This window comes from Anser anser (genome assembly GCF_964211835.1).
Source record: "Anser anser genome assembly, chromosome: 10".
NCBI classification, from domain to species: Eukaryota; Metazoa; Chordata; class Aves; order Anseriformes; family Anatidae; genus Anser; species Anser anser.
This window is the reverse complement of record NC_139730.1, coordinates 3,892,122-3,918,523: the sequence shown is the minus strand read 5'-3', so window position 1 is coordinate 3,918,523 and position 26,402 is coordinate 3,892,122. Positions and strand designations below refer to the sequence as shown.

The 26,402-nt window shown below is 41.3% G+C and overlaps 1 protein-coding gene across 6 annotated transcripts in view; it reads right to left on the bottom strand.

The window, feature by feature from the left end:
• Positions 1–26,402, bottom strand: part of ADAMTS17 (ADAM metallopeptidase with thrombospondin type 1 motif 17) — a 185,558-nt gene that overhangs the window by 18,221 nt on the left and 140,935 nt on the right. For all 6 annotated transcript variants that reach the window (XM_083850395.1, XM_083850394.1, XM_083850398.1 and 3 more), the window contains 4 exons: positions 23,466–23,625; positions 21,284–21,419; positions 8,636–8,840; positions 4,160–4,312 (listed from right to left, as the gene is read on the bottom strand). In XM_083850395.1, the coding sequence (XP_083706521.1) occupies positions 4,160–4,312; positions 8,636–8,840; positions 21,284–21,419; positions 23,466–23,625 (654 nt within the window). The remainder of the gene's footprint in view (positions 1–4,159; positions 4,313–8,635; positions 8,841–21,283; positions 21,420–23,465; positions 23,626–26,402) is intronic.

The following is a 26,402-nucleotide window of genomic DNA, read 5'->3' as shown; positions in this document are numbered from 1 at the left end:
ATTTGTTCTTTCGACTAGCACAATTACAGCAAAAATGTAAAAATGTTTCCAGTGCTAGAACATTTAACAGCTCGGATTTCAAACACGGAAGAACTATTGCAAAGCAGAAAGTGTATGCGGTGTTTATTTCTTTAAGTGCATACAAACTGGATGTGGAATTTCCTTTTGGAAGAAAAGACTGAATGGGAGATGTCTTGGACTCCCATTTGTATATTGCATCATATATAAAGGATGATATAATGAACTGCAATTCTGAAGAACCCAGGCAACAGTAAAAAAATAATTTCAGGCTAACACCTTCAGTGGGTCTCCCACTGTGCGATCTACCTTTCTACTAGGCATGAAGACTCCCAGACCAGGAACATTTTAGTTATGTTGCTCATCATACTAATGCTGCTAAAAATAATAAGTATATCCCTTTAAGATAAGAGATTTAAGAGAGAAGTTGCAGTAGTGCAAAGAAGCTGAAAGTTTAACAGCACAAACTGGTAACAGAGATTATCGTGGTCACTAGTAACAGAACAATATTCTGCCTTCTGAATTAGAGTGGACAATTCGTTAATCTCAGGTTTTGAACTAACAAACGTAACTTCAAGGACATTTAAAATAATTTTACAGACTTGGCCCTATGTGTTTGCAAATGGAACTAGATATATTGGCTCCTTGTAACACGCTTGAAATAAGCTGCAAATGCATTGGGAATACACAAATATCACAACCCAGACTGCTTGCTAAATCTGCTCCACTCCAAATCCTTTCCTCAGTTATGGAACGCAGTAAGGACCTTTCACAAACAATCTCGAGAGAAAAAGGAACAAAAATTCTCTTCTTCAGAGTGTGGACAGGCAATGGCTACAGAGCCATTACTACGGCCAGAGGATGAGGTTTTGGCTGGTGAATCTCTGTAGGTGCAGCTGACAGATCAACGTGCCCTTGCTTCCATCCCTCCCTCACCTCCCCTTTACAGAAGCAGATCCAGGGCCTGAGTGCACAAAGCCATAACTTGTGTCACAGACTTGGAGATTTTACTAATGCCAAAAATAATAATTAATAATAATTATTATACCCCTGTACCTTCTGAATGTAACAGGATCTAAGATCCTACATAGAATAACCATACCCATCACTGTCAGCCATAGGAATTCTTGTATGTTCCCAGTGAGGGGTTTTTTGTATAGGACTGTGAGCTCCTTAGGCAACTCTTCTTATGCAGAATCTATGTATTCTATACATACTCTTCATCCTAATATAAAAACAACAGCCTGCCATTACCCCTCAGAGAGCCTGTTCTATTGACAAGTTGTATCTGAACTTCAAGTTTTAATGAGGTTTCGCCTCCTTATATGATTTTCTGATGTCTTCAAATGATCTTGCTTTGGTGAAATTTAGGGTTGGAGGCCAAGTCACCATGCAAGCTGTTTGCACAAAAAGCATCAAAGCCTTATTTTAATCTGTGATAATTACTACTGATCATTAAATCTTGCTTCCCTGATGATTCCTAACAATAAGAAGCAAATGCACAACACACTAATTGCAAAAAGTAGCTGCTTGTTCTGAGAATTTTAAAGAATTCACTGTAATCTAACTGCCAGAGACTTCGTTTCTCCTTAATGGATGAACTGTTTAAGCCAGACAACCCCAAAAAGGAATTGCTAATAGCCGTAAAGGTTCTCCCCCTAGGCCTTAGCCCTGCATTAAAGCTTCTGGATCCTGATAATGAAAATCCTACCTGGTGCTCTACATCAGATATTTCAGCTATTTGGGTTTCTGGGGCAATAAACATTTTTAGAAGAATTGTATCTACCCATACCCTTTTCTACCAGTCTAACAGTGCTTTTTGTTTACCTCTTTACTCAGAGAGTAAGAAACTAATTGTGTGAAAGTCTTCAGCCAAAATTAACCAGGATGTCTTGAATTTGTAATGTTCATTATAAACCAAATCTAAGTCCAAAAACATCTACTGGACTTGCACAAGGTGAAATTCCTGCAAAGCAGAGAGTTGGCACAAGCTGCGGGTAGAAACAGGCCACAGAAACAGTGCATAAGCTTTTTCACCTTTCTGCACGGAGAAGATCCTGATCCTGAGTTAAGAACTGCAAATAACAAGTGAGTTTGCATTGATCCTGCACTGCTCATATGCAGACATAAAATCCATCAACACCACTATTTACTGTGACCGAGGTATGATTGCAGCCTTTCTAGCAGCGAGCCAACTTCTTTATCAGATGGGAACCACTCGCACAATACCGAACTTTCAACCCATGTAATCAGTGAATACACAGCTATTTCGTATTTCTCCCTATAAAGAGAATCCGGGTCAATTTTCCTGCCAAAATCTTTTAAAATTCCACAAATAAATAAATAATGTTATTTCACCTGTTAACATACAGGAACTGTTTGTCTTGGCTAGCTTGTGCGGATTCTGCACGCCAGGTTATGAATAAAATAATGTTCAATACTCTAAACAATCTGTGATACAAATTCCTGGCTCAGCATAAATACAGATCTTTTGCATGTGGCAGGTTCTTAATGCGTTCTCCAGCACTGATACCATTCAATTCGTGCATCTATGACACGCTGCATCTATAAATATTTGTAACTCCCTATCTTAATGCAAAAAAAATGCAATTGCAGATAAGCCAATTTGCCCATCATGGGCCTCTGCTTCACTGGATTTTGCTTGCTGGTGTTTGGGTTTTTGGACAGCAAAACGCAACTACTGTATCCCAGTGGTTTCTGTGCATGCCGTACATTCCAAAACACAAAGTAGGCTTTCTGTTTAAAGAACAGTACAGTTACAAAGATAAGATAAAACCAAGCTGGAATATAATATTCCTGGGAAATTTCATTTCTTTATGCAAACATGAGTTAGTAATGTAAAGGATGCTTTATGAACAACGCTGGCAAAGGGTGAGTTTCTTACACTGCTCCTGTCCAAGTAAAACTACCTGTTACTTTAAGATTAGAATGCAAATACAGAGCAGACTCTGCTCTGCTTTAATCCACTGCATGCAGGAATTAATTCCACTGATGTCACTGGAGAAACTAAGTTCAGACAGGCCTAAGTGAAGGTAAAATCCAGCCCCGAGGAAGGGACTGATGGTTTTGGCTCTGCCTTTAAATCGATGGCCTACTTTCATTTCGGGCAGTTGGAATAAGTCTGGGCCTGGACTGTGCTGTGCAGGTCTCAGAATAGCACACGATTCAGCTGCACAGCTCTGGTTTTGCATCTGTGGTAATAAAATGGTATCTACCATCAGACTCTGCATGCAGGACCGGCACAAGGAGGGCAAACAGATTTCAGCTGTGCGTGCTCTCTATCAGCCTTTGTCTCTGTGCGAGTCTGCGAAGGCTTCCTCACACTTCCCCCCAGTAGTATTCAGTTTAACAACAGTTCTCCCAGACCCAGACCCTCAGATTTATCGTCTGTGGGATAAGAAAACTCTTATCAACTGTATCAACTCAACTCTTCTCAGCTGTGTATTGACGCTTTGAGGGAGACAGCACTCTCACCACAGCCCCTCCTTCTGAGATTTCTCCTTTTCTCAGGGACTAGGTTTCTCATTCAAAGTGCAAATATTTAACACATATATATACTGAAGGAAATCAAACTTCTGCTATTTTATTTTTAGCTTGCCCAAGCTGGGCACAAGAGACCTCCTTCGCTCCCTGCAGTCCTGGAAGATACTGCTAATGAACTCCTTCTTGTAGCACTCAACCTGTTAGCCAGCTCACTTCAGAGTTTGTTTTTTGAAACATGGAAAGTGGTTTCAGCATCGCTTATAAAGTAGCCTTTCAACACTAAGAACTCAGTTGATGGATGAGTTTTGGCCTGTGGTGAGAATCTTCCTTTTTTTATGCGCAGGCTGTGTGGTTTTAGCCTTTGGATGGTTAAGCTGTCAATTAATACTAGTTTCTATCCTGTTTGTAATACACTTAGCTAGAACTCGCTGGGTCATATCCACAAGCACGTGTTGCGGTGTTTGGGTCACATATGGCAGGAAGGGAAAGTTTAAAGCCCAGAAAAAAACTCTAATCAAAATGAGTAAAACCCTTCCCTTTCAAATATTTGAATTGCAAAACAGACTGCACACAGAACCATAGCACTTTGAACATCTTTGCATTTAGAAAGAAAATACCACATCGTGTTCACTGTTACCTTAGACCAATCGCCTGTTTTCCATTCGTAACAGCCGGTGTGATCCTCACACTCCTCCTCGTCTCTTGGCCTTGTGGCTGCATCACACTTTCCTTGAGAATTTGTGCACGTCACTGTTCTTTTCTGGATCCCTTTGCCACAGTCTGCTGAACACTGCAAAACAATAGCCATTTGTTTTCTGTTGCACAATGCCTAGACATAAAAACTTTTTTTTTTTGGTAACATAGTTAAAATGAAAAGGTAGTTTTATGTACATGAAGAAAAACTGATTACCTGTAAGATTTTTCCCCAATAATTATACCCCCTTTCAAACATACGAGTCATTTGAAAAGTATGGTATCTGCTTGTGAAATATTTTACTTTTAAAAAATGGCAATTCTGAAAATCAACCTTCTTTAACATCAGTTAGCATCGTGCTAGAATTGGTGTTACAGAGGAAAAATCACTAGATCTTGTGTTTAAGAGCTCATCATTCATAACAGAACTGCAATATTCCTTTATCACAGGATTAAAATGAAGGTGAAAATCACATTTTTAACTCACTGTAGAATGCCATCACTGATACAAAAACAGCTGTGCAGAACTGTTTGTATGCACGGTGGTGAAGCCACAGTTCTCACGTGTTCTCATGTGAACATGTACACGGACCTTCACTCTTTGTTTTGCCATCTCTTCATCACGATGTTGATTTCACAGAACTTCAAGTGCACGCAGCGGATAGCTCAGCAGAGACACTATTCAGTGAGCCACAATGTTGGCATCAGCTTCCACACCCAGCCAGTAAGTTAGACACAGTCATCAGCAGAGGTGGAAAAGGGTTTTCTCAAAAGCATATGCAGGGGCTGCTTGAAGTCCTCTGAGAAAGCAGCAGGCTACTAGAGCTGCTAGCAGCAGTTGCTGGAGGAAGACCTGATTCAAGCATTTGGGCACTGTAACAAATATTCATGCAAGTGAACAAAAAAATGTCTGCAAATATATTTGTGCTCGGGCGCTACGGAGGTAGCTTCTAAAAGGTGGGGATATCTGGTCACCCATTTGTTAGTTCTGCCAACCATTGTCACTAAATTCTGTTTAACTGGAGAATTTGTCTTGACTTCATTGCCTGGACTAGGTGGGGAAAGGACGTTGCCATGAACTGAAACTCCTGTTTTAAATAACCCGTTCAGCAACAGGGTAACAGATTTGCTGATGCTGTCAGAGCCATCCATACAGCAGCACAGCCAGTCTCTCTGCTCTTCATTTTCATGCCACTGCAGTGGTTAAGAGTGAGAAATTTTCTTGAAAAGCCACTGGGGACAGGTGGGTGGAAAAATGATCTACGTACCAACTGAGATAAAAACTAACCTTCTCTAGCATGTCGAGTTCTCCCCTTTAGGGGATCAGCATGGAAAAGACAGTTGATTTGACACCGAATAAATAGTGAAGATATGAGATATTCTGTGAGGTCTTTTGAACATAATCCAAGAAGCTTCTCCATCCAGGGGGTCTATGCTGGAAACAAGCGTCAGCTTGATATAAATTACATCAAATGGACAAATCTCAGCATGCCTGTCTAATCGTCTTAAAAATACAATCCAGGCAGCTCTGACCTGCTGGCCTTGTTAAGGACATGAATGACAAGCGTTTATGAGCTGGCAAGCAAACAGACATGCCTTTAAATACTTCAGAGCACTACAAAGTGACTTCTTGAAAATCTGGGAAACCTTCCACTTAATTTACTATGTGCCGCTCATGGCATGACCGCCTTACGGATGTAACATCTTTGTAACAAGCACAGTTGTACGGCTGTGCTAGATACCGGGATGAATTCTTCCAGGCTTTGCAGAATTCCAGAAACTACTTTGCTGGACTCCTCAAAGTGCAAGACTTGCCAGAGATCCGACACTGGAGCTCCCTAAATGGTACCTTAAAGCCATGAATTTGCCCCAAGTTGTGTAAACTTTCCAAAATTACAGATCGTTTTCCTCAGTCCTCCTCCGGGTTGCACTCGTTCATCTCAAACTACAAAGCACAATATGTGAAAACATTCAAATGGGTCGATTTACTTGAAGTAAATCAAGCTGAAGTAGGAGTATTTTTCACAGTATGAGAAATCTCTAGGTGGGTTTTACAACTGAGTCTGGGAAAAACACCAACTGTTTGTTCTTCCCACAAGCTTTTAAGTCATTCACAGATTAGTATTGCATATACTTTCCTAGACAAAACAGCATTTGCAATAGGTTTCTAACAGATCTTCTATTGTGGCATATAAATCACCCCCTTTAAGTTTTTTTTTTTTTTCCTGAAGTCCTGTTGTCATGAAAAGGTTTTTAATGTATAGATTTTACAGAGATTTAAAAAACAGGATAGTCTACTAAATAATATATGCAGTCCCTGAGTGTCCAGCTTAGATCATTAGGTCTTTATTAACAAATGACTTAGTCAGATCCCACAAGGTTTTGTAAAGGAGCATCACAACTTTGCAGCTCCTTTATTTTAAGGAAATCCGTTTTTTTTTCCACTAACAATAGAAACATTTACCTTTTTGTGACGATCTCTATTTCTGTCATTAAAAATGGACTGCGTGGTACTTTCTCCAAAACAATCTCAAGTGTTTGGCAATAAAAACGGAATTTAATTTTTTCCACACTGAGAATTGTATTGGAATTTGCTTTGAGAACACACTTTTTTGATTGGGGACCAGACATTAATGTGCTCAACCGTTTTTTGTTGTATAACCAAAATTCAGTAACATACATAAGAAAATTGATTTATAAAATGATATCACTGTGATGTTTACTCACAACATCAGACTAAAACATTAAGGATTAAAGTGATTTCCACTGAAGGAGGTTCTAGGTATGAGATGTGTTCAAACTGGCGGAGCATCAAACCTGTCCTAGAGTCAGCTGTGCTGCATAATAGCACAAATGTGTCTGGAGAAGATTTAAAATCACAAGTGACCAATTACTGTCCCAACAACAGTATCAAAGTAAATAAGTGTTTTTGTTTTTTAATCTAAAAATACTATGTATTTGCAAATTAGTTAAGTAGTCACAGATACGGAATATTTCCACTCTGGAAAAATTATTCTGTAACTTGCCTTACTCCAATTAATAAAAAGAACATAGAAGCAACTGTGATTGTTAAAAGACCACAAACACTCTGACAACAAAATTCACCATGTAAAACAGGTAGGAGCTGCACCATGAGAAGACCAGTCTCAGCTATAAGTATTGCTGGAGCTCAGCTGGTTTAGCTATGAGGAATAAAGTGGGCATAATCTGAAAGGGTTATTTCTGTAACGCATAAAAGACCTATCAGAGAAATTATTAAAACTTTGGTGCATTTCTCCACATCTTTTGAAATGAAAGGACTCAGAAAGTAAAAGCATCTCATGCATTAGTGAACAGGTACAATGCCCCACTGAAAGGAAACACTGCTCTCAGTTAACTATCTCACTTGCCAAACAAAGATTTTCTGTTCAAAAGGTGGACAATGCAATCACACTGTGTTTTTGTTAAGAGACACTGTTCCTCAGTGCCAGATCCCTTGTATCCTGTGCTTCTGTGACTTTTAAGCACTTTTCTAACAATAATATTTTGCGAAAGTTCTTTGACAATGCTTTAAACAGGAGCTCACTGTTTCAAAACAGAGATGAAAAACAAGGAAATACCCTTCCCACAGAAATGGCTGTTGCTGGACAGTCCCGTAACACAGCCAGTCTGGAATGAGACTGGCAGAGCTATAAGCACTGCACCAAGACTGAAATTATCTTTTTGTCATTCAGATGAGCCTAACAGATATGATATCAAAACTAACATGGAAAATCTATTAGGACTGTTACTCACAAGGTACAGACAAAGTTCCCCTACATTAGCTGAGTCCTGGACATGAACTGTAGGCACACTCCCAGTTTATTCTGTTGCTAAACAAAATGCAGGCTTGTCTAGACACCTTATTCGTCTCTGAAACGCGTTTATAGTATCTGAGAATAATTTCGTAACTCTCTGCAACTCTGTGGAGAGGCACCTTTAAACAAAGTATAACCAGCTTTTTCATGTTCCAGGAATTGCATAAAAGAGGGCTGGACAAGGCCCAAAGACCGTCCATTCTCTGTAACATGCAGATATTTGATAAATCTGGTATTTGTTTCAAACTGCACTTAAACTGAGCCAGAAGACCTGGTGGGTTACTACACTTCTGGCCTCAGGTCAGTGAAATGTTTTTCCTCGGTGGTCAGAGTTTTCAGATGGAAAGATACAGTTACTATAGCATGATATCGAAAACCTGCCTTAATAGCTCATCTGGTATGGGATACAAACCTCAGCTCCCAACTGATCATCTCAACAAAACACAATCATGCCGAGTGCCCCAGTACTAACAGGCACTGTGTATGCTGACTGTGAGAACATGTTTAGCTTTTAGCTAGATTAGGGCCAGTGTATCCAGAGCTGTATGCTGTCTGGATCCTTTCTTGAATCAAGTTCCTCCTACCTTTGACCACTCTGATGCTTCCCAGATAGAGAGGCAGTCCCGTCCTTCACAGCTCTGTACTGTTGCTGGTTTGTTCCCCAGGCAGTAGAGGTCTCTCGTGTTAACGTAGGTGCCATTCTGCAACTGGTAGACACAAGTCACCTCCCGGTGCTGGATACCTTTCTCACAAGTGGCAGAGCAGGGACTCCAGTGGCCAGTCACCCACCTGGGAAGGAGACAGAGAAGGAATGTTAAAAAAAGATAAGGAGGGGTAAAACATTATGCTTCACTTAAAAACAGCAAGAAATTGGCAACTCTTCCTAGATTTGTGGTCATATTTCCCTTTTCACAGTTCTGGGCTTTCCAGGATGTTTCACTGGAATCTTATCTGTTTGAAATTGATGGCATCAAGGGCCTTAAAAATGGGGACTAACTGGCTATGTCCATTCTTAGCAAAACTGAATTGCATTTATCTGCCAAGGCTCAAGAAATACTTAACAATACAGAATTTGCCCACTAGAAAGGAACCTGCAATGTTGATTCAACACCGTCATAGCTCACAGGGATGTGCTAGAAAACGATCTGGATCATTTCTCTGAGCCTTTGGGACTCATTTACTTTGTAAGCACATTTCAGTTGCCATTGGCTTCCCCTTTGATCAAATGTGCTCAGAAAAACTACATGGGCATATTTTAGTGTGTTTGTTTGCTTTGTTTTCTCTTTAAAGACTCTTTGGCAAACACTCAGCACAATGCTGTGAGGTGTTTGGGTTCCTCCAGTGTAAAGGATGCACTTGTAAGGCAGTCCCTGCTCTGGACATGCAAGGAAAATGAGGCAATTTCTCTCTGTTGTCTTCTAGCTCAGTGTAAGGCTCACTGAAAGGCTCCATAATGAGCCCAGTAAGCACCGGAACTACCGCTGTGGTTATAGCTGGCCTACGTGGCAGTGGATACAATATTTTAAAAGAATCTGTGTTAGGAAGTATGTAGGGAGGGACGATTATTTCCTAAAGACAAGCAGCATCCATCTTCATGCTTCCTGTAATCTGTCAGTGAGGAACATGTTCTCTGTAATTACAGGCATTCCTGGATGATGTGAACGACTGGAACAATAACCGCGCAGGCACTGTGCTCCGGAAGGCTATCATCACCAGGTAATTGACCTTCTGGACTGTTATTTAGGGCTGTCACCTAGATTAGTACCCTTACACCATGAATCTCTTACTTGTCACCCAATCCCAGGTTGCATGTTATGTTAAGTGACCTAAAGAAGACTTCTCAAAACCAGAAGTCTGCTTAGAAATATTATTCCGTTTTGCTGTAGGTTCCACTAGTCCAGGCAGAACATCACACATGCCAACCGTACAGCCACACTTCTTCGGAAGTTGCCGCTAACTTCTCATACAAAAATCAGACAATTATCTCTCATTTTGCCAGTCCCGAATGCAGACAAATCAGTTCACCACAACTTGCAGAAACATCCTCATTTGGTGCAATTGTCAGGAATTCATTTGCCAACTGCTTTGACTGCGGACTGGTGTGACAGCACCGATGGCTGCGTTGGCAGTGAAGGCAGAAGCCAGCTGGTTTGGGCTGAACGGGACCGGGCAGGCTGGCCACCTGCGTTTTGTGGAAGAGGGCCACACTCAAACGTTTCTTTGCATTAAAGCAGTTGACACATCTGTGAATTTCTGCTGGCTAAAACAGCTGGCAGGACACCAAACATGTTTCTCTAGACAGTAGTTTTGGCGCATCTCTGCGGCTGAGTGCTTGGTATTTTGCTTATGGTATGGGAAAATGCCAGCGGGGTAATCAAATGCTGGGACTGAGAGACTGACAAAAATAGCCTTCAAGTGCAGAAATCAGTGCTCATGAAAATTAATAGCTGGGCCGTGCCCTGTCAGAGCAAATGTGGAAGCAGCTATCTACCCGGGTGAAGGAACCGCTCAACAGGGGCATGAAGGGGGAAAAGTGACTTTGCTCTATGAGCTGAACGTGAGTCACCGGGCCAGGAAGGGTTTCTGTACAGGCTCCGCTGAACTAATATTCACTGCAGCACCATACTCTCACTGTGATCTACGGCTACTGGCAGAAGAAATAGGGAAAGGGACTGAAAGCAAAGAAGAAAGATAAAAAGGCATTCTTGGCAGAGGCTGTCTGTGTACTTCCATTTAGGATGGGCAGCACACTGCGTGCCAACTATTTCCAAGATGCCCTAAGAAGTCAGGTTATGACTTTCCTTTCAGGAAGGAAAATTCTTTTTTTTCTTTTACCCTGGTCAGTCATCTCTAGGTAGTGCTGCTCTAGCACAGATAGGACAGAGTGTGACTAGGTAACTGGCACAGAAAGAGTGAATATCATCGTGAGAAGAATGACTGCACAGAGCATGAGCCAAAACCCAGATAATCAACAGAAAGCTGTTGCTCAGGTTATTTCAGATCTAGTCTGCAGTGAAGATCAAATCACGTTCAGCATTTTTGTCACAGTGACTTCCCTGTGGCCAGCCTCAGCTACAGATCCCCTACATCTCTCCCTGAGCCAAGCCTTAGTCCACCAATGGTTGCAAAGAAGGTGGGGGTGTACTGTAAGGGATCTCTGAAACCTCACAGAGCACCCTGACCTACCTGGGACAACTGCTGCTAACCAGGAATCCAAACATTTTGCAATTAAAGGCTATTTTGAGGTGGGGAGTTAGATTCAGGTCTGAGAGACAAAAACCAGATTAAATGTTTGAAGAATGCTAATGTCATTGAGGTAGGATATTTTCAAAAGTATCAAGGGGACGATTGCTTTACCGTCAAACTTCATCATCTCAGTGAAATCTCTGCTTGGTTCAATAGTTCATAAAAAGATCTGGCAAACAAGGAAACGAGAATCCTATGTGCAATACTCGCAGGGCCCTGATCTTCCCCCACAGTTCTCCCAAAGCCCCCTCCATAGGCAGCTGAAAATATTATTTTAGCGCCTGAAAGAGAAAAAATCACTATGACTGTATTTCAACGTCATCGTTCACTATCAAGAGGAAAGACAAAGGATTTATGGATGAAGTGATTAAATACGGAAATTCCTGCCCATTTCACATTTGGTAAAAGAATGCTCAGCAAGCTATTAGCAAAATTACTATCCACAAGTAATATACTAACTGGCAAGAAAAATGTGATGCACAAATAATACCGCATTATGGTTACTATTAAATTACACTACAGACATTTTCTTCTCTACACTGTCATTACACCTTTTGAACACACCTGGATGAGTTTAAGAATGAGACTTATTTTTCATTTGTAAAAAGCTGAAGTATTTTTCTTATGACAATGTCAAAAATAATTCCACTATTGTAACATACAACACAAAGCCAGCTCTGTATTATTAACTAAGGCAATTAACTCTTGTACACTAAGCCAGGTGTGTATCATATAGACCATTTGGCTTCCAGCTATGCTTTAAGCTGGTAAAATGATCTTAGGGGTTGCTTGACACCACAGTTCTTTTCCATTTAGTTTTTCCCTCCCCGGATATAACCCATATTCTGTTGGACCATGTGATTGCTCTACACGGAGTACAGGAGAGCCCGTCCTCTTTCCAACAAGGAGTGATTTATGTGACAAACACATTCATCTTTCTCACAATCCTAGGGATGGCTTTATCCACTGCATTATTTTTTGTAATCTTACCTCTGCAGAAGATTCAAGAGCTAGATGATCCCTGCTGGTGGTTAGATTTAGGAAGAAAGTGATGAGCTTTTAAGCACAGGTTTTTTTTAACCCAGTCTGTGTCTGTCTTTCTAGCTAAAAAATGCCCAGAAGGGTGTTTATCCATAGCCTCAAAAGGCTGGGATGGGCAGGACATGCAATCTGAGAGGGCTGTTTTAAATCTTTATCTTCTGAGTCTTCCTCAACCTCTGACCTCTCAGTATCTCTGTTCAGGAATTGGAGTTCTTCTTCTAATCTTCTTTGGCAACAATCATCTGGCATCCCCCTGGAGCAAACTTGAAATATCTCTTGGAGGTTCAGTTCATCATTTGATCTTTCTATGCTCTGGATTAGTCATTAACCTTGAATTATTCACTCTACCTACTTGCTGAAGACTCCCCCATTTTCTATGGAAAAAAAAAACAAACAACAACTAGCATCTATCGCACTACATACATGAACCTAGGGGAGATAAATATCTGCAAATGAACTGTAGCTAGAAATGAAATTGTAGCTAGAGATTTGGGAAAACATACTGTGAAGATAAAATGGGTCAAGGCTGAAGGATGGGGTGGAGGAGTGAAATCAAAAGATATGAGGTCACTTTTCAGAGATTTCTATTCTCTTATAACATAAAGACATTGCATGTTGTAGGATAAATATCACAGCCCATTAAATTTCTCTTAGTTATTTCTGTCTTGAGCTGTGTAGAAGACCAATGCCTGAGCTCTCTACAGGGCTTCCGTTACTTCTGTTCCCTCTCTAATGCTACACTGAAATTCATTTCCCTGTTTTTGTAGTAACAGAATTGATGTGACCAAAGATATAGTTGCAATAACACTCATTTTTCTATATTTAATAAACCTGCTTTTTGATTGCTACGACTAGTTAAGAGCTTGCACTACTGCTCAATAAACTATCAGAGGAAATGTGATACTAAACACCGATGCTAATCTGAAAAAGCACTTGTGAGAAACTAATCTAAAGCAGTACACTTTCAGCATTGTAACAGATTTTATTATGCACCTTTTGGTTTAACACACACCACTGAATTACTGTCTAGGTGAGGATAACTCCATCTCGAGTTAGAGCTGGTTGTCTTTAGCACCAGTTTGTGACGCAAGAGCATGTTGAAGTTGCTCTCGGTTTTCTAAGGCACCTTGGTGAAACTGTGGCTCCACTGAAGTTATGCAAACTCCAACTAACTTCACTGGTGCTAGGATTTCACATTGGATAATTGTAGCGAGCAGAACTGGGAAAGATTTCTGAGAATTAGTCACATGGAACTGATAGCCAGATATTTTTTCCTTACAGCTATCAAACTAAGTTCATGCTTCAATATGTAGAGGCAAGAAAACACTGTTTACAAGTGGACTTACGATTTCCATGAAACACGCACACTGTGCTATTGTATCTTTCTCTCCCCATGCACTTCTGAAGCTCTCTGCTACATCTCTGCTATTCTGGGGTCAAAATAACCAGGTGAATTTGGATTTTTGGGAACAGGTTGTGCCACACCCAGTCACTAGAAGGTTGTTTTTTTTTTTTTTTTTTTTTGAAAAAAGTACAAGGAATCTAGTAGAATAATACAGCTGCTGATGTTGAAAGTAGGACTCCAAGACTAACATTCCTGTCTGACTGCCTTTATAAACAGTGCTCAGTAATTTTCCAGTACAGTAGTCATTCTGCTAGCAGACTTGCCAACTTTCACTCACACAGTTTTCTTTTTTTTCTTTGGTGATTATCATTTTGACAGCTTTATTTTTTTTAATTTCCCACCAATTACACGATCACAGGACCATGGACACTGTTTTATAATTTACGTGCACCTTGGGAAGTTTTTTTTTTATGCCAAAGACTTTGTGTTCTTCCTCCCTCCTCCCTCCAACTGAGCAGATCACTCCGATTACAAGGACTCAGCGTGGCACTGGTGTGAGTAGGTGTCCTTCTTGCTTGCAGCTGCCTTGCTACACTAAACCAGCACCCTCCGAGCCCTTTTGCAGTGAGTTACCCCTGTCCTGCTCCATGCTTGGTGTACCTGTGATGGGGCAGCTGATGGCCAGCTCCGTTCTCTGCCACTCGAGGAAGGCAGTGTGTTCTCCTCAGCTCGCACTGCAGGATATAAGCAGCGTGCAGAGCATTACCGCAGGCAGCAGTAGGGGTGAATTTCACTCATAATTAAATATTTTGCTAGATTATCCTGCTAATCCTTCTTTGTGGGTAAAGACTATGCTTGGCCTCAAGAACCTCAAACCAAAGAAGCACAGATCATTTAACATTTTAAAACAATGCGATGTTCAAACATAAGGCTGTTGAGTCAAACATTGTAACGGGAAAAACCGTGATGTAAGCCAGCCTGGGTGTTTACACCAAAGCTAAGAAACCTGTCTCATGACTCCATGTGAAAACCAATGCCAAATGAACTTCTGCTCCAGCCAGTCATCTCAAATTATTTGATGTAAATGCATTTACCAGTAGCCAACAAGCCCTCCTAATTTTATCCTCTGCTTGTTCCCAAGCCTTTTCTCTTACTTCTTTTCCAGAATTGCCTCATTGAGTTGGGTTGCTGGATTTGCTTGGAAACATCTTTAGGCCTTTCAGTAGCTAATTAACTCCTGACTGCCTGTTGCTGTACTCGATGAGCTGCCTACAACCTGGAACGTGCATGATTTTGTCTCCTTCTAGTGGCTGGTTGATAGCGGGACGTGCCCACGGTAGGACAGCAGATACCCACAGCAGCTACTCACAAGGGTGCCCAGTTTATACGAGGCTTTCTGGTCTACAGCATTTGGCTTCTTCTGCAAGACCTGCCGGAGACCTGCGGGTTTCCAGCCCAGGCGGGTTTCCCCGAAGAGCAGCCACCAGGGCGCAGCATTGCCTGCTCGCTCAGCCGCCGGCAGCCACCGTGTCTCGCACCGTGTCCAGCGCAGTCCTGGCAAATTCATTAAGCTCAAACTGATTCTGGAGATCCCAACTCCAGTTTTGGGAAGTGCTTCAAAATGAGCTCTTACGTGGTGCCTCCTTGGATCAGAGGGTGCTAACATTACTATTTATGCCAGATTTCCAGGCTAAAATGATTTGAAACCATCCCCATAGCTGTTCTTTCTTTTTTTTTTTTTTCATGTAACCAAATTCAGAACACACAAAAGGAGATGTGTCTTAGCACAAGGCACAGGTAAGGTCTTGAACTCCTTGCCACTGGACCTTATGGATGATAAAAATTTGTACTGGTTCCAAAAGAGTCTGAACACATTAATGAAAGAACATATGAATTTGTAATAATTAAATACATTAAATCCCTTCTCTTAACAGGTACTCCCCATAAGTCCCTCCAGTTTAGTATAATTTCCATACAGTCCTGCAAGTAGTATGCCAGCTTTCTCCAGGAGTTTCCCATCAGATAGCTCCCCCAAATTCTGTTTTTTTGCAAGACCCCACAAAATAAAATCAAAACTGTTCTGCTCCTCATCTATGTGTGATGATAATACAAATAAATATGGTGCAAAAAGCCTGGAATCAAGGAGACTTGATCAAACATGGCAGGCAGGCAGGCTGATATGAATACAGCCCAGGTCATAGCATGCAAAATGATTTTCACTTTGTTACTGACCATCATCATCCATGAGGACAGTGTTTGCTCTGTAGGACTGCATTCTTGCATATCATCATGGGTTTATGATGGAGTCTAAAGGGAGAGGCAGGCTCTCAGACAATAAGAATCTTACAGGCAAGCACCATGAGCTTAAACCAGACCAGGGACCAAGCGGCAGGCACCATCAACCATTGCACACGAAGGCACCCATGCTTCAAGCAGTCACTAGCCTTTTGGGCAAGCCTACAAGGTGCTGAGCCAGCTGGGGTCTTGGCTGACCCTTGCAACTGGCTTAATTTTCTCCCCAGCAGGCATCACTGCAGTGTGTGAGCCCTTGGAAAGCGGTGTTGGATTCCTGCCCACAGATGGAAAAGTGGCAATAGGAAAGAAGGAAAGAAGGAAAGAGGGAAAGAAGGAAAGAAGGAAAGGAAGAAGTGATCCATGTAATGACAGGCCTCACGTCAGTAGCATGCCGGTTTTTAGAATGGATTTAGAGGGAAACAATAATCAATGACATAGTGGTAAATGGAAAACAGGAAAAATGCAACATAGGCTTCCTCCAGGCAGACCAGGCAAAACTAATTGAGTGTATTTCTTTGATTAAAATAACTGCTTTTCCAGAGAGCGGAAATGTGGTAGATTTAATCTATTTAGTTACCAGTGAAGAACTCCTTTTGTTGTATTAGAAATGCTTATGTAAGTTGGAGAAACTGGTCATATGCTGGAAAGCATGGATATCAATGTGCATGGAAGGTGAGAGCTGGCCACAGTGTAGTGCTTTAAAGGTAGTATCAGGTATGAAGGAAATTTAGATTAGTTACCAGGGGACTTCTTGAAAGACCTGTCTTGCTTTTGATGACCTTGGCACGAAAAGAAGAAAACTGTTGAAAAACTGGTGAAACTGTTGACAATACAAAGTCTGGAAGCATTGTCAATGCAAAGGAGCATTAGTATACCATAACAAGAAGAACTGACCAACCTTGAGTACCGTAATAAAAAAGCTATGTTGAAAATTAATAGTACACAGTGCAAGGTTGTGTGCTTAGGGACTAATAACAAGCATGTCCATGTTAAAGTAAGATTCATATGTTGAAACAAATGAAGAGGAAAACATCCAGAATGACTCTAAGCCACAAATGTGATACAGCCATGAAAAAAGCAAAGAATGCGTCAGGAGAGTTGCTGCCAATGAAGGCAGGAAGTACGAATGCAACTGTGTAAGGGCTAGATGAAACCGAGGATGAGATTTTCCAACACAATTCTGGTCACCTATGCCCTGAAACGATGCATTTAAATAATTTAAATTAGAGCAGTAGCACAGAAGGGAAGTGAGACTCCACGGACAGTTTCTCATCCAAGAAGCAGTTAAAAGTAATGGATTTACCCCAGCAAAATGACAGAAGGAGATAAATTGGTTTGTTTTATTGTAAGCCACTAAGCATACAGAAAAAAGCTAGGGCGGGAGAAAACTACATAAGCAAATAAACAGTGCTGATGCAAGAAGAAGTAGCTGAAAAAGGACAGCGAATAATTAAGACCGCAAATAAAAGATCCTGACCCACATGAACACCAAGGTCACAGAAAAGCCTTCCAGCGAGGGAAATAATAAACTGTGGAGCAAAATTGGCTTATGGAAACTAGTGTATGACATGGTAGTAGCAGAAAACTAACCATTTGACTCAGAGGTGCTTTCAAGTCCTGAGCAGTGAAAATAAGGGCTCAGGTCTCCTGTGGTTTTCTGCAGATGATGGCAGGGATTTCTGGCTGTTCATGCTGTTGTTAAGCATCTGTGTAGGAACAGCACATATTCAACAGGTCCCTGAAAGAACTTCAACTCTATTAAAATCTGTTACAGCAAAGAGGAGGAAAACTAACAGTGTTTGCATGCAGGCCACAACAAGTCTAACAGTTGGGAAATTTCATGTGTTTTTGGTTCTCTTCCTGCATTAGAGGGGAGCAGTTTCATATTCATAGACCCAACCATGCATGTTGAAGTGTGTGGCCACTGGCCGACCTATGTTTTCAGTAATAACAGCTGATGTGATCTGTGATTTCTGAGTCTGGTGCCAACATGAGTGCTGGGTTTGCCTATATATTTGGGTTGGTGTTCAGTGTGCTGGAAACAACCCATACGCACCGCATGCAAGAATCCAGATTCCATCTGGTTACAGCAGGGTTTTGTAAAAAATATCTAAAGAGCTAGGCAAAGGATTAGAATAAAGAGGTGCTAATAGGGTGCAGTTGGGACAGGAAAGGAAGCTGTAAAGAATTTAATGGAAAAAGAGGGTCAAGGAACATAAAAAATAAAATAGGAAGAAAAAGAGGCATTTTTTTAAAAGGTGAAAGAGTAACAATAATAAAGAATGAAAGATTCTTTCATTTTTGCCAGTTTCAACAAAACCCTTAAGAAAATTCTGTAGTCTGACGTTTAATTTTAAAACATGTCAGTGTATCCAATCCTTTTTTCCAATCCTGCTTTGTTTTTTTCGGATGCTGGGATGCAGTTGCAGAGCTCTAATCTTCTCCTTGGCCTCATGAAACTACTGTCCCCTGCCCCACATTATTTGGCTCTCCCAAGAGGTGGCAGAAGTTCAAAGGGATGTATAATTTGCAAAGCACTTTGGGATCATGCTGGAAGAAAGACACTGTTATTAATATCGTACCTTTTTTTCTCTCCAGATCACTTTATATGTAATGTAGGTTATTGTTTTTCATTTTCATTACAATCTCAACAGCAATAACCTCCTCCTCCATTTATACAACATGATCTCACTCCATCCCAAAGAGTTTGCAATCCACATTACACACAGATCGAGAGAGGAAGCAAATGGACAGTGTCGGATAATGAATGTAAGTCACACAGCGTAGCCAAAAGAGCAACAGAGAATGAGTGTCCTATGACCAAGTCTTGTGCTCTGGACATCAGACCTTTCCCTGGAGACAAATTCTCTGTAAGATGATTCCCTTACATTTTGAGCAGAAGTGTAAATCTAGATAATAATACACAAAACAGAGCAGACCTACTACAGAAAGGAAAGCATTATTCTTTCTTCTGCTCAGGTAAAGGGCTGGGTCTGAGTGGAAGCAAGAAAAGACCTTATTGTAACAAGATGCTACAGTAATTTTACTTGAAACCCTAAAACAAATTCAGGGCTTATAAAAAAAGCATTGACATGGTGGAAGAGAATGGTTTCTTTAAGATGTTCTTGGTCAGAGAATATGCTAAGCATGCATTTCTAATATCTGGGTGGGCAAACGCAAGTGGAAATTTAAATTCTACAGAGGCACGGAGAATGTGCTTCTGAAAAATGTTTCCAGTCAAAAGCATGTTAAGTGTGAAAGTGTGGTCTACACGGAGGGAGTGAGGGAGTGTGGTCTGTCAGATCATCAGCAAGGATTTTGTGGCCTTTCTGGGCATTAAGCACATTTGGTGTCTGCTGTCATTGCTCCAACAAAAAATGTACCAATGAGAGTGTCACTGCGCTGGTGCTAATTGCTCCTGAGGAGAAGTGGGCTAAACTGTGGCTATAAATTGCGCGATAACTCCATAAAGAAGAAGGGAGTACAGCATTGGAACGACATTAAGGGCTGAATCCGAATCCACAAAAGAACACAATCTGCACATGGGAACGGACTGGCTCTTTCTCAGGAGATTTTGTGTGATTCAACCTAACCCACTGTCGCTGCCCTGGAGAGGCAGCAATACCACGAGGAAAATGTGCAACAAGGAGGAGAGTTCACCAAGGGCTCAGTATCACAGAGATCCCATTGAGAAACAGCACTGCGGGTCTTAAGGCTCTACAAGACTTTGACGTGCAAGGCCTCTTTATGTCGCATTCAGCTAATAGAGACAAAAGCCTCTCACTTCCTCCCAAGCTTTGTAAGCTGCTTTTCTTCATCTCTACCACCTGAACCCCTCTGTATCACCTTGACTCACTCCAGTCTCTTCCCAAGGTCTTTACAAAAGGTCTAAAAGAAATACTTGGTGCTAGGGCAGAAACACAAGCAGATGCTCCTTGTTGCTGCCTTTCAGAGAAAATGACACGACAGAAATGCCAGCATTGCTGAATCTGCATTTAGGAAACTTCCTTGTGGAAATATTGTTTCCTTGAAGTCACTGAGAGTCTGGCTCTCCTTACAGACCTAGAAGCACACAGGCTATCTCATTATGCCTTTCAGAACCGCTGAAAGCAGCATGGCCACAATATTGTACAGCTGTAATAGGCATTGCAGACACAAAACGAGATCTGAAAAAAACCCATCCTTATTGATGGATTACCTGACACTACGTTTCCCTGCTTCAGGGCACTTTAATCAGAGCGCAAGTCAATTAGAAGGAAATGTGCTGCTTCTCATTTCCCCTACTGTTTCTGCCAGCAGGATGAGCTTTGTAGGTACTTTTCCCTGGCTTCTATGACCGTACAAGATGCAACAGCTATCAAGTTGCTTTGAACCGGCTTTTGTAGATATTCCTGAGCTTTATCCTAAATCTGTGTTCTAACTGCTATCAAAAGTGGACTAAAAATTGCTTCAGACCAAGAGTGAACATTTTTGCTAGCAAACAAACAGAACGAATTAATTTGCTTTTCTGTGTTTTGTCAGTTTGGACAGAAACTCCATTTTTTATACAACGCACAACAAAATTAAGTCATCTAAAAGTGCTTGCCAAATGAAAAGCTTTTTATTATTTTTAGAACTTATGACTATTACAGCTTTAATTACTCCTACTGATGCAGAAAACCATTCTTACTGAGGAAAGCATCTAAAATGTGTTTCATTGTCATTTGTTGACTTCAGCAAGGTTCAGGTATGTTTCCAAAACTATGCAGGTGTTGGTAGACACTGAACAAACTTCACACAAACAAAAGACACTCCTTGCCTGCAGACTCCCACTCTAAACTATCTGCTCATACAGATCAGGCACGCAGCACAGCAGACAAGCTATGGAAGCTTAAAGGCTGTGGGCTGTTCAGGAGGTTATATGTAACACTGTGTGCTACAAAAATTAATCAGACCCTACTCTGATGCTTTTTTTAAAAAAAAAAAGGTCGGATATGCAGTCACTGCAATCTTGTCTAGCTTTATGCTGCAAGTTGCTCTGTCTCCCAGGAGGCAGCCAAAAAGAAAAGAAAAAACCATCCTCAGACAATGCATGCAGGCAGCTCACATGGAATCTGGACTTACTGGTCACAGATTAAATGGACTCTGAGGTAATGAAAATCTGATCTGCTCAACAAAAGGAAATGAATATTACAGCTGGTTACTGTGGCTAACAATGCGTCCCAATGCTTTTAGACATTTTCACCATGTTCACCAGATGGAGACTTGTGAAATGGGTGATTTGTGAAGGAAAAGGATATTGGTTTTTATTATTTTAACTCCTTACCGTGACTGGCAGGGGTGTGTGTTACATTTCCTGACCTGGGGCTCGGGGCGATTCACTCGCTGGCAGTCACTGTCATTCACCAGTGTCATGGTCTTGTTAATAATTCGAGTACAGGACACAATTGTTTTCCGTTCGCCTGTAAGTCAAATAAAAAACTATGCTGAAAAACAGGAAACTAGTCGCTAAGAACAAAAATGTGTCAACTCATTAACTAGGTCTCCCTACCATCTTTACAAGATGCAATCTACACAGCCCTACAAACACTGTAAGCAATCTTATTTTCCACTTGTCTTACCTTTGCACTGTTCTGGTTTTGTGTTTTTGTTTTCTTTTTTTCTTCAGAAAAGCTACAAATCTCTCCCCAGTAACTGTAAAATTGACTGCTCCACAAGAACAACACATTGGGCTTTCTCCTTCTAGTGCTTAATGGGAAAACAATCTTGAAAACAATTTGCTTTCATTTCTGGTTCCTCCTTCACATGTTACAGTGCCCTGTAATCACCCAGGACAGATGCTGCAGCTATGTAAACTGGAGACACAACCACCCGCCCCTCGGTGACTGCTAATGACAGGACAGCTGCCTCTTGCTGCTCCCAGTACAGGAGGAGTCAGGTTGAAAAGGAGTAACGAGGCTTCAAGAGTGACAAACTGGGTTTGTTTGTATTTCACAAAGAGGTGAAATTAAGTCACCAAAATAAAATATTTCTGATCTTCCTCTCCCTCCAGTTATGCTGCTTAAAAAACCTTGCTAGTAAGAGACATCTCAGGAGTAGTCAGCTTTTCTCAAACAAACTAATTCTTGGGTATCAGCAATTTCCTTGAGACAGCAGAAGCGTGGCCCGCCAGGATCAGCTCTCCTCTGTGTGCCAGACAGAAAACGGTGTCATGAGGCAGCATGACAGTAACCAGACGTGACAAAGAAAATGCCATTCCTGCACCATATGACTTTGCCTTGCTGCTAATTATTTTGTTTTCTCAGCTCCTCTTCTTGTAACCCTCAGTTCGCAACAGATTGACTCTGTTCATGATTTACAGCAGATAATTTAAAATAACTCAAATTCTGTTAATACAGGATTTGTACAAGTCTATATGGAAGTTATTGACGGCTAAATTGATTGATGCAGTTCAGGATCAAACTGCAGAAAGGGAAGAGGCCCTTCCCAGGTTGGCTAAGTAATAAAAGCATCTGACAACCAAAACACATGAGATCAATTGCCATTCAAGCTACTGCTGGTGGAAGTCATGTTGCCAGGTACTGATATAATTCAGATATGTGGCAGGCTTGTAACACAGTTCAGAAAAGCCACAAACAAATTTACTACTCTTTCAGGTGAGGGCTTAATGGCTCTAACAAATTGTTTTAAAAGATGAGTAAAAGTGTCCATTTTAAGATAAGTTTTATTTACAGAAAAAAATCCATAATTTCAGTATACTGAGGGCAGTGAACCTGCAAACAAGAGGATGAGCGCTCTTTTCCTGTGTTATAAAATATGATAGATAACCAGGTCTACTTGTGAAGAAAAACTGTCCAGAACGCATGGAAAAGATCCACGTTCCTCAGGGAAAACCCGACTTCTTCCAGCACTGAAAATTCAACCGACAGTGGCTGACAAACCAGCCTCTGGCTTCAAAGGCATCGAATCCCCCCGAGGGTTTCAACAAATCTGTTTCAGGGATCATCTGAAAAGTGTGATTTGCAATGTGCTAATGTACTCCCAGAAAGTCCACCCCACATTAAGAGGGTCTGATGCAATCCTCCAGGAGTTGTCACAGCAGCACTGCTCCCATTTCATCCCCGGGGAAGGAAATGTCTTTCAGCGAACATGTCTGAACACCTGTGGAAACTCTACTCCAAGAATGTGACGGAGGTTTGAGATATGAGGCTGCACACAGCGCCTTGAGCCATCCGTGGAGCACTAAGCCAGGTGCAGTTCCAGCCTAGAGTAACAAGCCGACAAAGCAGTGTCCCTGCCAAAATGCTGGGTGAAAATTAACTGTGGGGATGCAGATGATAGCTGGGAGAGCTGGTGAGAACGAGCTCTCGTTTGGGTTCATTATGGCAACATACATCACCACGGCCAGCTTCCTTCATGTTTTGGCGACACCGCCTTCTGCAGGCACCCCTAATGGCTGGTGTCTGCAGGCGCTGTACAAGTCCCACCAAGCTTCCTAAAGGCCTCACCTCCTCCACACTGCACGCTGCACCCTTCCCATCCGCTGTGCGTCCAGATGTACAAAGAATCCTGTTGCTTTTCTGGCTCGCTTCTGTTTTCAGCAGTATAGTTTACAGGAATGGTGTATTCATAATGAATTCCATAATTCTGGTCATGAAATAACAGCACCTGGTTCAGCAGGAAAAGAAAGACCGTTAAGACATACTGTGAACTGGGAAAGCTAACAGAATGCAGAGACAGTAATGCTAGAAATGCTGTTTCAGGTCCTTATTTCCCAAATATAAGTACTTCATGAAAGGCAACCAAATCTTTATCTAGGAACCTGAAATTACAGTAGTGTTGGTAATCCAGGGCACTGAAAATGAGGGTGACTATTCCTGCTGAGAGCTATAGGAGCAGGATTTTGTCATCTCAGAAGCCTGAGGATGGCAAGGTGGAGCTGTATCATCCAGCTGCTGGCAGCATATGTATTTTCATACCCCCGCACATTGCTGGAAGGAGGTGAAACCTGCTTTCGACAGCAAACTGATTACTTCCCATGGAGTGACATGTGACATCTTTAGTGTTATTACTCTGAAATTTACTGACTACTAAAAAATGCAGAGGAACAGAGAAAAATGCTTAACTGTTCATCACAGGCAAATGACAGTTCTGGTCCTGTTCTGATTTACATGTCGGGCTTCATTTGGCTCTCATTTCCACTGGCTTAAGACAGAAGTGACTAGAAGACACCCAATACAGTATCAGGCCCATGGATTATCACTCTAATACAAATATCAAAGAATTACTACTTTAATGCTGATGCAGTGGTGTTACACTTATTATCTCATAATCTCAGTAGCATTAGACAGTTGAATTCTGCTGGCTCTTGGCACCTGCTGGAACAGGAGCAGCCCCTTAGCAAAGATATTTTAAGTAGGGGCTGTCAAAATGAAGCAAACAGCTGCCCAATTAAAAAAAAACCAAACTTACAAACGCTATTTTATCTCAACAACCATTGCTTCCTATTAAGATTGGCAGAAATCACTCCTACTTCACCAATAATTTCACTAAAGCTGTCATATGCTCGTTTAACCCCAAATCCCCCACGATATGTGCTGAAATAAAGGGTCCAGCTTGTAGCCACCGACATCCTGGAGGTCTGTGAACACTGTGGGGCAACACAAACTCAGCACCTGGGAGTTGCTCTCCACAGCGCAGATTCCAGGCAGAAAAACATCTTCCAGAAGATGTTGGAAACAAAGGCATGATTTTGCTTCAGCTACAGAGGGAGCCTTCCTACCAGAACTCAATGCCAAGGTTGAAACTAGTTAGCCATCATTACAAAGATGGATATATATACTTTTCTTCACAATTAGAAATACCAGGCATTCAGCAGCACAGAGCTCAAGTACTGCTCTGGCTTTCTTTAAGTGCACGAGATACAGGCAGCTTGTTCTACAGAATCGATCAATCACCCTTCTCTAAAGCATCTTTATGCTTTGGGAGTGTCTGGTTGTCCTCTGCTGCCAAAAGGAGGTCTAGCACAGGCCTAGTTACACAAACATCAATTTCTCCAAGAAATATACTTACAGCAATGCACTTGGAGAAATGCCTCAAGTATTAAAAACCAGCCCCTAAAAAGAAATCCTTATTATCTCAATATGGGAGCAAGACTAGTGAATCTAAAGGCCCATATGAAACCAATTTCACGCAATTTCGTAGCCACATATAATTGGTGTGTGTGTGTGTATGTGTGTATAATTGGTTTCAAATGCAGGTCACAATGGATTGACTGAAGCTTCTGGCTCTTTGTCAGTCCAGTGTATTCCACCACTGTTTGAACAACAGTTTTCTATTTAGAGGTAACTGGTAACCATCCTGCCATTCTTGCGCTGAAAGAATGAAACCCACTACCCTTTATCAAGGAAAAGATTAATATCTGATCTGGAGAAAAGACTTCACGCGTGCTTTGTTTATGACTGGCAATGATTTTCAGCCACATGTTTTTTTTTAATGGACTGGTAGCTTTTACTTTCCTCTTTTTTAATCATTTCAGGAAGATTTCTTTTGCTCTTATCAGCTGAAAAAGGCTGTACCTGAATCTGATACTCATGGAAAACCTTGTAATCACTATGTTATTTACTTGTTATTAACTGTTTCCTATGTTATTTTCTTCTTAGTGAAGGAGAAACAGTATTTCTTTAAAATCAGAGCTCTACTGATGCTGAAGTTTGCAAAATGCTGGTACCAGGTTTTACTGCAAGAAGCCTCAACCCAGCAATGCTCTGGAAAGTCCCTAGAGCAGGCAAAGGAATCCTGCACAGCACCTTCACAAACGGTACCTGTGCAACTCCCTTTTCTTGTATGAGGTTAGGAAGATCTTGCAAGTACAAGATATTTTGTCAAAGTCCTGGTTTCAGGACGGAAGACTTGCATTAAGGCCAAACTCAAGGAGATGTCAATTTTTCCTGATGATGAGCGTAGCTCCTTTATACAGGGCAGACCCTGAATTACATGGTCAGGAGAAGGCCCATGTGCCCAAACCCACATCACTGACTGTCTCAGTCTGTATGTGAGCCTGGTACACTCACCCACCTGTCCGACAAAGCTAAGACAAAACACCTCATGTTCCTTGTATTTTGACACAGGAAAAGCACTGACAAAGTGGAGTTCTTTTTGTTTTGTTTTTTTTTTTGTGCATGTGAAAAGTTTAAGCAACTTCTGAGCTTTTCAGACTGAGCTGTCAGATGTTTTACCATGAATGCCAATGAGACAAAGAAAATTAAGATGAAGAAAGGGAGAGATTTCTGATATTCAGCAGTGCTTGAAGTTAGTTTTCATTGAACAAACACGACAGAAAGTCACAAGGAAAAGAAACCACACGCAGAAAAATGTAATTGAATAAAAAAGTCATAGTAAACAATGCAAACGTTAAAATACTCTATGTCTGTATGCAAACCTCT